This window comes from Vulpes lagopus, chromosome 10 (assembly GCF_018345385.1).
Source record: "Vulpes lagopus strain Blue_001 chromosome 10, ASM1834538v1, whole genome shotgun sequence".
NCBI lineage: Eukaryota > Metazoa > Chordata > Mammalia > Carnivora > Canidae > Vulpes > Vulpes lagopus.
Window position 1 is genome coordinate 59,691,271 of NC_054833.1, and position 13,630 is coordinate 59,704,900.

Genomic DNA, 13,630 nt, shown 5'->3' on the forward strand with positions numbered 1-13,630 from the left:
CTTCTTGTACTAGTGGAAGCATAGCATATATTTTCTGTTATAAGCCTGGGAACAAAAATATTTAACTCAATTTTATAATTTTTTTTCTGACTTTTTATCCTTGTAAATGTTGAAACAGAACTTTTATAAAACTCCATCATTTGTCCTCTAATTTAAAACTTATTTCTTTACTTATTATTTATTCGAGAGAGAGCACAGGCAAGTGGAGTGACAGGCAGAAGGAGGAGGAGAAGCAGACTCCTCATTGAACAGGGGGCCCAATGCAGAGCTTGATCCCAGGACCCCAGAATCATGACCTGAGCTGAAGGCAGACATTTAACCAATTGAGCCACCCAGGCACCCCTGAAACTTTTTTAAAGAAAAGAAATATACATACTGAAAATAATGTAACACGAGCCATGTAACTGCCATTTAAAATAAAGTATTTATCCCATGGAATGGAGGTTAAATTTCATTTCCATTTGGTGTGTATACAAATGACAGTCAACCCTGGAACCCCATGGGTCTGAGCGGCATGGGTCCACCTGCACACGAGTGTTTTCTGATAGAATACGGTTCTGTAAATGTGTGCTTTCTTCCTTATGGTTTTCTCACCATTTCTTCCTCTATTTCCTTTATTGTAAGAATACAGCATATAATACACAGAACATACAAAATACGCATTAAAGGACTGGTGATCGGTAAGCCTTCTAGTCCATCATAGGCTCTCATAGTTAACTTCTGGAGAAGTCACAAGTTATTTGCAGATTTGTGACGGTGCAGGGAGTGGTGCCTCTAGCCCCCATATTGTTCTGAGGGTCAACTGTACTGTTTCCCCAAAATGTTCTCTTTCAATAAAATTATTACTAAAAAAAAAAAAAACTCAAATAAGTATAAAATAGTAAGAAACTTTAGAACTTACACTTTAGGTGTTCTCCTGCTCCGGATAACAACTGGTAAAAGATATGAAAAGTACGCTCATCTTTTGCTTGACGAACAGCACGAGATTTTTCCAGAAGGTCTGAGTGAGGATGGTTAAGGATGGAATAGAAAAGGTGGCCTCCCCTCTGAGTCTACACAAATGTAAGGCATAAAACATTTTCTTTCTGGGATATATATTAACCCTCCTGTGATTAACCACTCTGAATGATGAAAAATGGTAAGTGAAAAAGGAAAATTCAGGCACTCATGTCCCTAGCTAATCTGCGAGAATGGTGGATGGGAGGGGGATAGAAGATCAGGGTGCTTCCCTCGCCCCACTCCACCCCACCCATACTCCTAATCCGAGTTATTTTCAAAGAACACAGCGCTAAACCAGGAACTCTAAGAAGCTGTAAAAAGGAAGCTGAGCTGTTGGAGGCAGAGTCAGGAATCAAAGCTCGGTTCAACCCCACAACCCATGTGCTTGGCCCATGCCCCCCAAGGACCCCTCACAGAAACCCTCATGCAAGTGGCGCCGGCCCCTCTACATCCACGGTCTTGCTCGGACTTCCCAAATACTCTTGAGAGCACCCTGACCTAGTGAACCACTGGCCTCCTCTGGCTGCTTCTCCAGAGTCAGCTGTGGCACCCCTCACCTGGAAACGTTTTATTTCTATCACTGAATCTCTGGCACTTGCCAGAAGTAGCTGAGAACTGTCACCTGTCTCCTTCCTAACTGTCACACTATCATTCAGAATCATTTCTGTTATTTCTCTAAATCAAGTTAATTCTACGTAGACTGAGCATTTCTGACGGCCACTTGAGGCATGTGACATTTCCTAGGACTATTTTATGTGTTGGACATTTGTTTTTCCTCTGGTCTTATTCTGTGTAACACTAACCAAAACTAGTAGAACTCTGTACTTTTACAAGGCTTGTCTTGGGGGTATGTGCCCATCCCAATACTACCAGAAGCAGATGGTAATAAAGGGCTAACCCGACACCCAACAGGAAACTGAAGGGTGGTTCAATAGGATGGCCTTCACCTGGAGGTCCTCTCCACTGCCCCCACCCTGTGAACAGGGTAGGACCTGGTGTTAAAAACAAACCCCACCAACAAAACAATGCTGAGGGATTAACATTCCTCAGCTGGAAGTATCTGACCAGGTTACCATCTCTCCGGGCTTCAGGCTGATCATCTGGGTGGTGATGGCAGTGATGCCAGAGGGTCACCTCAAGGCTAGACAAAGATGAAATCCCTCTTTAGTTTGGATTATGTTATTATGAAAAGGATACACGTTTCAATGTTGGCCCCAACAATATAGCCAGTTACATCAAAGTTGATTCGAATAAACTTGCCCTGAAAACAAATCACAGCAAGAAAATTAAAAATAAGTAAGGACACAGATGATACGAACACTGTAATAAGATGATAAATCAAAGTGCCCTGCCAAGTATCCGTTAGTTATAAAAAAATGGGTCTTAAATATTGTCTCCAATAGAAAGAGAAGGAAAAACCTCAGTAAATTCCCCCAAAGCAGCAACAGGACAGGCGACCTTCCTGAGCTGTAACATAATAAAAACGAGATCCTAATCATTTAGAACTTTTAAGAAGCTCTTCCACATAATCTGAGATAAGAGGTTTAACAGCATTAAAGAACACTGTATCCCACCTTATAATGACAGGCTTGAAAAACAGAATAATGTAATTCCCTAGGAAAACAGAAATCCATTCAAGAAAAAAAAAAAGAGAACTTGAATAGATTGTAATCATAAAAAATGAAATATAATTACTTATTCAAAAATGGTGGGTTGGTCTGATCAAACAGTTTTGCCAGTTCCTAAGGAATATTTAATGGCCTTACTACACATAACTGTTTTAAGGAAACAGAAATAGTGGTGATTTCATAATTCATTTCATAAAGTTATCATAATACTAAATATCAAAGCTGGTAAAGTGATCATTAAAATGAGAAAGCAAAAATAAAATAAAAGCAAGTATCTCACAAATTAAATCCTTTGCCTGACAATGGCAATGAATGGTTTATTCCAGGACTTAGTCCTTCAAAGCTCACTTGTCACACAAATGGTCAAGGGAGTGGAGGGCTTTCTATGGGGAAATGGACAAGCTGATTCCAAGATTTACAGGGAAATGGAAAGGACCTAAAAAAGTCACAACAATGTTGAGGAAGAGCAGAACCTCAAGGACTCACACTACTAGATTTCAAAAAGGTGTAAGTTTATTAGGACAGGTTGGTATTGGTGGGAGGACAGAGATACAGATCAATGGATTTGAAGAGTCCGGAAATAGACCACACGTATACGGTCAATTCATCTTCACAAAAGGTGCCAAGATAATTTAACAGAGAAACGACCAATCTTTAAAAACAAACAAAAACCAAAACAACAACAAACGGGTGCCTGAAAAATACGTAAAATGAAACCAAAAGAACTTACAGCCTTCCTCACACCATGTAAAAAAGGTAACTCAAAAGAGATCATAAATGTGAAGTACAGGCTAAAACCATAAAACTTCCAAAAGAAAACAGGAGAAAATCCTTATGACCTTAAAGTAGAGAAAGACTTCTTAGAAAACATGCAAAGAGCACGAACCTTTAGTTTATCAACTAAAAACTGATAAACTAGATTTCATCAGAATCTAAAGCTTCTAATTTTCAAGACACTGCGAAGAAAATGAAAGGAGAAACCATAGACTAGCAGAAAATATTTGCAAACTACCTACCTGGTAAAAACTTGTTCCTAGAGTATATTAAAAAACTCTTACAACTCAATAACAAGACAAACAACACAAAAAAACCACTGGGTAAATTATCTAAACAGATTATTTCATCAAAGAGGATATGTAAACAGTCAGTAGTATATAAAAGGATTGCTCAATGTCATAAGTTAAAAAAAATCACAAGACAAAAATGACAAGTTGCTTGTTTGGGTAGTTCTGTTTTTTGGGAGCGTGGGGAGAGAGTTTTGTGTCTCTTTTTTTTTTTTTTAAAGATTTTTATCTATTTATTCATGAGAGACAGAGAGGCAGAGACACAGGTAGAGGGAGAAGCAGGCTCCCTGCGGGGAGCCCATTGTGGGACTAGATCCCAGGACCCTGGGGTCACGTCAAGCCGAAGGCAGACGCTCAACTGCTGAGTCAGCCGGGTGCCTCTCTCTCTCTCTTTTTTTTAAACAGAAGAAAAACTTTCCCTCCTTCTAAGATAGGCTGTTGTGATCTCACAGAAGTACTACTTTTATGCAAATAATTTTACACAAATTGTATGATCATGGCATTGAGAGATGCTAACTTAATGTCCTCCCCGAATGGAAGCAGAATCCTGGGGTTGTGTTCTTCCGACACCTGAAGGACATCGTGGTAATATGCCTCCAGAGGACAAACAGGTGCTATGGGGACACAGAGGAAGGCTTCAAGAAGGATCACTATTTGAGTCAAGTGATCTTATAGCTTATAAATGTGTTAGTTTGCTGCTGGCTAAATGCTACTAAAGGGAGGTTCTGTGCTTCTCCACTTTAAGCTCTCTGTTGGGGTACCTGGCGGGGGGCTCAGTTGGTGAAGTGTCTGCCTTCAGCTCAGGTCATGATCCTGGGGGTCCTGAGATTGAGTCCCACATTGGGCTCCCTGCTCAGTGGGGAGTGTGCTTCTCCCTCTGCCTCTCCTCCTGCGCACTCTCTCTCTTAAATAAAAATGTTTAAAATCTTTAAAAAAAAATAAAAGCACTATGAATGGCAGAAGTCCATGACACATGACAACCCGATTTTGATCTCCCATTAGTAAGCATTCCATAAGAGAGAAACTACTCCATACTTCAAGGGAAAATTAGGACCTTCTGGCCAACAGCTACTTCAAGTGGCACCTGGGGGCCCCTCTATGCTCCTCTGCCAACAGGGTCTCTTTGAACGGTACGTGGAGAAACTTGCACTTACGCTCCCCGCCCCACATCTGACTGCCACACAGGCCAGATTATTCAAGTCATCGTAATATCTGGAATCTACTTCCAAACATCGCAGCATCGAGGGCGTGCTCTGTGTGTGAGCTCACACCACTAAAAATCCTCCAGTCTGGGAGCAGCTTCTGCCCTAAATGGGGAAAGCCATCCTAGGAGTAATGAGCTAGATTTAACCCGAGACCAGATGGCGGGGTTGAAGGCTTCAGCTATCTTCATCTCCAAACTGTACCAGAAGCTTTGTTCATGAGTAAGGGGAGTTAATCAAGTGGTCTCGTTGCTTAATATAACAGAGAGGAGGATTCCCGGGGTGACGTGGAAGGACGCAGACACCTCCACTATGGTGGGAACAAGGTGCAGAGACTCCAGAAAGGCCTGGAGGCCGTGGTGTCTGTCGGGAAGGCTGCTTTGAACTCCAGGCTGAAACGGCTGCATGCCGGGTTCTTACTGCAGGTCACACTGTCTTGTGACAAAGTCACATCAGCCCCCAAAAGTCTTTAGGAGGAGGGTGCGAGCGCTCAAGAACACAGCAGGGACTGCATTCAACTGATTTCACAAAACCATTTCTAGTGTCTGTTTGCTAACAAGTACAGGCAAGGGCCCAGGGCTCTGGCTTGCGTCCGCCATTCTCTGCTCCCCAGAGGTAGGGAGGGCACCTGAGCCTTTACTGACCTCTACTGTGGCTAGTTATCTCCCCAAAGGTACGTAACACCAGGGGTTGCCAAACTGGCTTAATTCTGTCCAGAGGAAAGAAAAAAAAAAACATTTGCATAAAGACAGAGAGGGATTCTTACCAAAACTTTCTGGGAGGAGACGTCTCTACTGATACAAGTCAGAAATTGAAGTCCCTGTTTTAAAAGTTTCATTACAAGAGAGTCATTTGACATCAATCCCCTCCATCTGGAACGCATCTGACTTCTCCATAAACAGAATGGGACTAGCTGTGAATGATTATTTTCGTAAGGCTAATGTTCTCCTCAAAGAAGCCCCTCTAATACAAACCATACGCTAGCATCTTTGAAAGAAAAGATACTCTTCAGGAAATTATTCATCTCTATCAGATCAAAGAGAGGGAAACAAATGGATTCTAAAAGCTTACAGAGTTTATAGTTCCAAATATTTCCACTGCAAGCCTGCGTCCTGTAAAGCCTCCACGCAGCTCCACCGTACATGCAACGTGTTTCTCACCCATCACGTTGCTCTTCTGGTGTGACGTGCGACATCCTTCCTGGTCCCAGGCCTGGCCTGGCCCCAAAGCTGTCACTTCCCAGGTTACCTTAGACTGCTCAAGCTTCCAAAACCAGGGCACGCGTGTTCCTGGAGGGTCCAGCCCATGCAACACACACTCCCTGGGCTCAACTGTGCACTATGGCATGTCATTGAAAATACACTGAGGTCAAAACCCAGATGGAAAAAAAAAAAAAAAAAAAAGACCCAGATGAAGGCAAGCTCAAGCCCAAGGAGGCCACAGGCTCTTGCTGTGTAGGTAACCACATTGTAATTAAATGTATTCCATTAATGTGCACCTACTGTGTACTTCCATGTGCAAGGCACAGCGCCAGGAACTATGGATCCAGAGAGCAGGGAGACAGTCCCTCATGTGAGATACAGGGGTCACCAGGAAGCAGCCTGCTCACCCACAGACTGTGAGTACGTGAAAAAAGCCAACAGGACACCATGCAGAGCCACAGAGAGACTGTCTCGGGTAGAATTTTAGACCAAGCAGGTGTTTAGGAAAAGTGGAAGGAGAACTGTGGACTGATCTGGAAGCGTGGCAACAGGATGTGCTCCGGGCTGGACAGGGGCCACAAGGAAAGGGTGGGGCCTGGGGATTCCTAGCTATTTTATTTTTCTGGGTTTTTGTTGTTGTGTTTTGTTTTACACTTATGCAACTGGGGGGGGGGGTGGGCTGATGGGACCACATCCTGACAGAAGATGTAAGGAACAGATTTCAAGTAGAAAAGGTTCCATATGGAACACATGACATCTGAGAGACCTATTCGACATCCCAATGGAAAGAGCATGTGCACACCATAGTGCCTGGCAGAGGACAGGAGCTCAAGAATTTACTGGAGTGCCCGGCAGCCAAATGTGAATTCTGTACAATGTGGTTAGAAGATGAGTCCAGAGCGCCCCAAGAAGCAAAGCATCGGCCACGCTTGCAGAGAACTGCCAAAGGGACCTTTCAGCTGCATGAGCTCCTGTCCACAGTGTAACCAGATCCTTCACTGTTTTTTTGTGGAACCACTAAAACCAACTACTTGTTGTGGCTTTGTACAGTGAATGCCTTACGATGGGTTAGTAGCTAGCTACTGCTGTTTCTTAAGAAAAAAAAAAAAAAAGTCCTATATACCAACATAAAACTGACTTTCTAAGGATTGCAACCTGAAGCCAACAATGTAAGGACATGTTTGTGTCTCCGTTGAACTAGCTACATGTAAGAACACTGCCTTAGTGAAAAATCTTCTTTCCTTAAAAATAATGAGCTTTTAATAGATTAGAATGAGTAGACTTCGAGATTATCACCCAGTAGTACAAGTGCTTTGGGAGCTGGCACTCCAGCTGACACCGGGCTTACTAAGGATTTAGATTAGATGCGTGATTCTCACTGGAATCCATCTTGTTAGAAAACCATCTAAGAAATTCTTCCTGCCAGTACAATGTAAAGTTAGTTCCGACCAGAATTATTTACACCAACCTTTGGAATAGGATGCCTAAATAGTAAGCTTTAAAGAGACTTGTGTATAGTAATTATTTCGCAAATAAATTTCAAAAATGATTACCTTACTTTAGACTCCAATTTGAAGAAACAAGCTGGACAGGGGTTTCTTAACCTCGACAGTTTGACACTTTGGGCTGGATAATTCTTTGTCGCGGGGCCTGTCCTGTACAATGTTGGATGTTTAGCAGCATCCTTGGCCTCTCCCCACTAGATGCCAGAGGCAGACCACTAAGTGTCACCCAAATCGAACTACCAAAAATGCCTCCAGATGATACCAAATGTCCCCTGAGCGTCTCCAACTGAGAACCACTGATCTAGAGTAATGCAAATTACAGGTCACAACTTATATTTGTCAATACAGAAATCTCTCTAATAACGTGTGGGAGCCAACTTCCAAGATGGCCTAGGTAATCCCTAACCTTGGCGTTCCCATTGTTGTGTAATTGTGCAGTTCCCTTGCTCCCACTGTACCATTATTCTACTGGTCTGAGTGACCAGTAGAATACATCAAAGGACTGGTGTGTGACTTCCAAGGTCATAAAGAGTGTGGCTCTGTCCTGTGCGGCTTCTGTCCTGCTCTCTTGGATCATCTGCTCTAGGGGAACACCAGCTGCCAGGTCATGAGCGGGCATGCCTCCAGAGAGGCCTCAAGGTGAGGAACCAAGGATTCCTGCCAAAACCTGACCAAGTCAGCTTGGAAGAAGATCCTGCAGAGGACTACAGCCCCAGCCAATACCACCTTAGTGGTGGTGAGAGGCCCCGAGTCAGAACCACCCATCACACAGACATGCCGAGTGATACAGGTTTCAGGTCACTAGGGTCAGGGCAATTTGTTATACAGCAACAGCTGACTAATACAGAATACTACTTCCATCTGCACCAAACACAAAATTGCTGGCAGGCAGATGGATCCCGACCACTTAGTGACAGACTCACGACATTCTTTACCAAAGAACAAGGACTGGTTGGCTGCAATTTATCTTTTCTAGGCAAAGAGGGGACACCTAGTCACAAAATGGTTTCTCCTGAATTTAAAGTGTGGTTTGGGGCAGGGGGGAATCAGAATAGATTGGTAACTTCACATTTATGTGGTAAAATGAAACATTTTCCACTAAGAAATCCTTGTAAATCTTCATAGAGATGCACATACCAAAGCTGGTAGCTCACTGTTTCTTCTATCCTGTGATATAGCCACTAAACACAGGGCTTTCAAGTGGGAAGAATTTAAGATTTAAATGTGGCTCAGGCTCAATGCTGAAGATCCAGGGGATGATGACAAAAACTCTATAAGTGAAGCTTAGTGCCCCCAAATCTTTTATAAACCCCAAAGTCACACCCAGACTTTCTCCTGACACAGGTATATTCATATCCCACTCTGTATGTAAAGCTAAAAAAAAAAAACACTACCTAATGAATTCGGATTAAATGAATCTTCAAAATTTATCTTCTGGGAATAAACAATGTCTCAAACAAATAGATCCCTATTTCTTCTGTAACTTGACAGCCTCTTGGACCCTCTGAGGGTGCCATGGGCTCAGTCGGATGTCCTGCCCCCAATTCTTATGTCAAAGTCCTAAGTCCCAGTGCTTCAGAACAGGACTATATTTGGAGACAGGGTCTTTACAAAGATAATTACGTCCAAACGAGGTCACTAGGGCCCTAGTCCCACAGGACTAGTGTCCTTAACAAGAAAAGAACAGGGCCATAGGCACACACAGAGGGAGGATGTGGCCACCGACAAACCAAGGAGAGAGGCTACAGAAGAAACCAGCCCTGTTCTCCCTTAGTGTTGGACTTCCAGCCTCCAATACTGAGAAAATAAAGCTCCTCGGTTTGGGAAGCTCTTTATGGCAGTCCTGCAGACTCCTACAGATGGTTATCTGGCTACCTTTGGGTTCACTGGGTCCTCTGTGATCCCATATCTGGCTGTTTCCACTAACCACCCCAATCTGTGCCATCAGAAAGTCAACACGAACACCATGACTTCACATTCTCAGGGTAAAACCGTACATCATAATGGTACTAGATTCCCCAAAACTACCCATCAGAGAGTCATGAGAATTAAAGCCTCTCTTAACGTGGCCTTCTGAGCTTTTACAAATACTTCTAGTATCAGAGGAGGGAGAAAAAACATAGATATTAACTCAATGATTTAAGGAGAAATAACTGAAATTGAAGCTCCCTTCCAACCTCACTGTGGAAATGGTTATTGCATCTTGAGGACTATAATCCAGGGTGAGGGCTTTACTGCGGGCAGGCCCAATTTGCTGAATATGGTTCTAGAGAAGATCTGCCACTGATGAGTGGGCTGGGAGTAGCTGAACGGGGAGAGCTGATCTGGCCATTGCCTAGAAGGCCAGCCCCAGGCAGTCAGGGACAGGTGATCCAATGGAGGGAGAGAGGAAAGCTCTCCAGGAATTGAGCAAGCCAAACAGCTGAGAGGATTTTTACAGAGAAGGAACAGAACAGACTCATTATTCTGACCTCCATATCCTGTAGAAACAGCAAGTATGAACAGGACAATTGACGACACTGAATACCAACTCGGCAGAGCGTGGACATTCCTAGTGCTGTGTGCTAAGTCCTCCATGCCCAGCCAGCAACGAGTGTTACAGATTGTCCCCAAAGATGAAGAACGAGTCATGTGCCATCCAGTATAATTATATGTGGTAAATACATCATTACAATGACTTCCATATTTTTTCCTTTCTAAAATGCGACCACTAGAAAATTGAATATTACGTGAGACCCGTCAATATTTCTACTGGGCTACGGTATCGCTCCATACTGCATTGATTAGCCTCTCCCCAAAATCCAGGAAGAAAAAAGTACTCTAGCTGCTTAATCCCAATAGACATTTAACTAAAAATCAGAGAAATTAAAAGTTTCTGGTGTTTTCAGACTTACAAAGCGAGATGAATTATCATTTTTCACAGTCTTCGCATTTCCAAAGGATTCCAGGATTGGATTTGCTTGCAAAAGCTGCCGTTCAAGTTCCCCCTAAAAGACATCACACACACACACACACACACACACACACACACACACAGCATGTGAACGTTAATCTCATGTCTTTACTCCAATCCTCGGGGGAAAATACAAAACACATCCTTTTTTTCCCCTCAGTGTTTTCATTTTTTTTTGCCACCCTGTACCCTTTTCAGCTTGATTCTTGGTCCCACTGGGCTCTGTCAAAGGAAAACAATTTATAAAGTTTATAAAGTGATCAGAGGGATCAGAAAAGGTTACACTGAGCACAGAAGAGAACTCTAAGGGCAGGGCACATAAATTAGGTGGAGAATTGTGAAAATAAAGCAAACACGTTTTCATGAAATGAAATCTAGCAGGACGCTGCGATGAAGAACATATTAACACTTACGCTTCTGTTCATTTGTCCTCTGCCTTGTTCCAGTGACTTAAGGCAGCCAATTCTAATAATCACCACTAGACTGTGGAAGATGTGCCAAGGGCTTCACGCAGTGTCTTAATGATGCAGACAGGGCAATGTCCTCACCTCCACTTTCAGACAGGACAGAGATGCAGATGCTGTTACGGCCTTTTGCTCAAATTTTAAGGGCTAAGTAGAGTCTGTGATAACCTACATGCTTTATCAGTGTCTTTAGTTATGTGCAGCAAATTCAGCTAGAAGGCAGGTTTTTACAAACAGAAGATGTAAGCACGTTAATATGTGCCTTGATCATGACACACAATAGGAAGCTGTATGAGAAAGCATGATGCCATCACCGGCCACAAAAAGCACTAGAAAGTGATGCTGTGTTCCTGGAATGTAATTTTAGAATTATATCGTAGGGCTTAGAGAAATCTGCTTTTTCCAAACACAGATCTTACCCCTGTATTTTAGAATACCAGTATTCTAGACCTGAAGAAAGCCTTACAAACCACCAGGCAAATGGGATTCTCTAAGCAAGAGAGGGATAAAGGGACCCTCACATAAGATTCTTAAACTCATGGCCAGCTGCTGCATGATGCAGAACAAATGTGTGCCATACACTCAGTCTTAGCATCTAGTGCAGCAGGAAGGGTGGGGAAGTGCTATGGAGGCCCAGGGCACAGGGAGGTACTTCCCCACAGGTCTACACTTTAGCATTTATCTCAATTGTCCAGATCTTGACAGGTCTCAAGCACAACATACATCTGTGCTATGAACTTCCTTTCTTGGCATTAGATAGGATGCTCCCTTGCAGCGCATCCTCTGGTTTATGGACACCAGATTATTTCTGATGTAAATCTTTCTAACCATTATACGCTCCCCAGATTTCTTAAATTTGGTATCCTGGGGACCAATTTGAACAACTGAGAAGCATCATTAAGAATGGCAGTTATTGGGGTGTTGGGCACTCCATTGGTTATATGTCTGCCTTCAGCTCAGGTCATGACCCTGGGGTCCTGGGATCGAGCCCCATGTTGGGCTGGCCATGACCAACATCTTACAAAGTCTTGGGTATCCTAGCGCTGCGCAAACTGGGCTCCAGAATCCTCCTTACCTCATGTGGTTTGTGTGATCAGAATGTAAAAACTGTCAGAAAAACCCTGAATTTTCATAAATGGGGCATTACCTTTACACTAACCATCTACTGTTAGATCAGGGAACTAGAATCTAGATTCCTTAAAATGACACACTATCATCCTGTCAAATCATAAGGTAAAAAAAATACTTTAGGGCACCTGGATGGCTCAGCAGTTGAGCATCTGCCTTCAGCTCAGGGTTGGGATCCTGGAGTCCTGGGATCGAGTCCTGCATTGAGCTCCCTATGTGGAGCCTGCTTCTCCCTCTGCCTGTGTCTCTGCCTTTCTTTCCTCTCTCTCTGTCTCTCATGAATAAATAAAATCTTAAAAAAAAAAAACTTTAATATTTTACCTTTCAGATGTTTTCCTAATCTGGAGGTAAAACGAGTATGGCACATCTCATTTCAATATTCCTTAGAGGTGGCCACAAGGATTCTTTCCTTCTTTGCGTATGTGGGTGTGCTTATGTGAGTGATCTACTGATTCTAGTCCTTCTGCTGGCTTGTGATAACTGGTCGTATCCTCTGCACTGAGCTCATTGTTGGGTCAGAAGGATGCTCCGGGAGTGTCTGCTGAATGAATGTATGATCAGAAGTCCCAAAACCTTCTAGTAGGGTTTGGGGGTGGAATGGTGGTGAGCCAAGGGTGGTGGTAAGAATCGAGTCAAGGGTCTTCACTGGCACCATGGTACCTGCCAACTGAGGCACTCCTAGTCTCTGCTCTTGGGGCCACTATGTTAACAGGGTCGTGGTATCACTTTTCTCCTAATAGACTGGTGACATCAATGGGACCAAGTAAAGATCTCAAAAATAACACCAGAAAACACATAAAAAGGGTCTTGAATTAAGAAAGTACCATGACATTTGATCATCTGGGTGTCATACAATTTCACATTTTGATCAAACAGCACTAACATCTTTCAAGCAAATTATGGAGCCCCTTAGAAACCATCAGGGGATGGTGGCTAAGTGCTAACCTTTCTGCTAGAATCAGGGGGGCAGTGTCCCTTGTTTGTATTCTATAGGACAACGAGAAAGGTCTACTGGGAACATAGGGGGAACACTTAGCATTAGCTACTGACATTATTTTTAGAGTTTTAAGTAATTAGAATTATATCATGCTTTAAAGGATTACAAATCCTGATGAAAGCCATGCCCTTGCATTTATTATATAGTAAATTAATATATGCCTGCTATGTGATAGATGGGAGACGAGTCTGAAGTTGGTATAACTCCAGGTCAGCCGGCAATGGGATGTGGGCTGGGATCGTGCTGGGCTCTGCGGGCCCGGTGGATAAAGCTGCAGGTGTCCCGCTGCCCATAAGGACCTGAAAGAGGTGGTGGGAGCTCATTAGCCATGCTGAGGACCAGACTTAACATCCACTGGCGGCTCTAACTTCCATGCTGGCTGCCGGCTATCTGCCCCCATCTTGCTTTAGCTCAAGGCAGTCTAGACCAGCAGGTAGGAAGGCATCCTGAACCTGCCATCCACGTGTGGAAGACTCAAGAGTCAGCAG

At 43.4% G+C, this 13,630-nt stretch overlaps 1 protein-coding gene across 5 annotated transcripts in view; it reads right to left on the minus strand.

Annotated features, from left to right (window-relative positions):
- The window catches only part of MYH10 (myosin heavy chain 10), a 123,389-nt gene that overhangs the window by 61,480 nt on the left and 48,279 nt on the right, over positions 1 to 13,630 (minus strand). For all 5 annotated transcript variants that reach the window (XM_041770848.1, XM_041770849.1, XM_041770850.1 and 2 more), the window contains 3 exons: positions 10,495 to 10,587; positions 2,197 to 2,260; positions 902 to 1,000 (listed from right to left, as the gene is read on the minus strand). In XM_041770848.1, the coding sequence (XP_041626782.1) occupies positions 902 to 1,000; positions 2,197 to 2,260; positions 10,495 to 10,587 (256 nt within the window). The remainder of the gene's footprint in view (positions 1 to 901; positions 1,001 to 2,196; positions 2,261 to 10,494; positions 10,588 to 13,630) is intronic.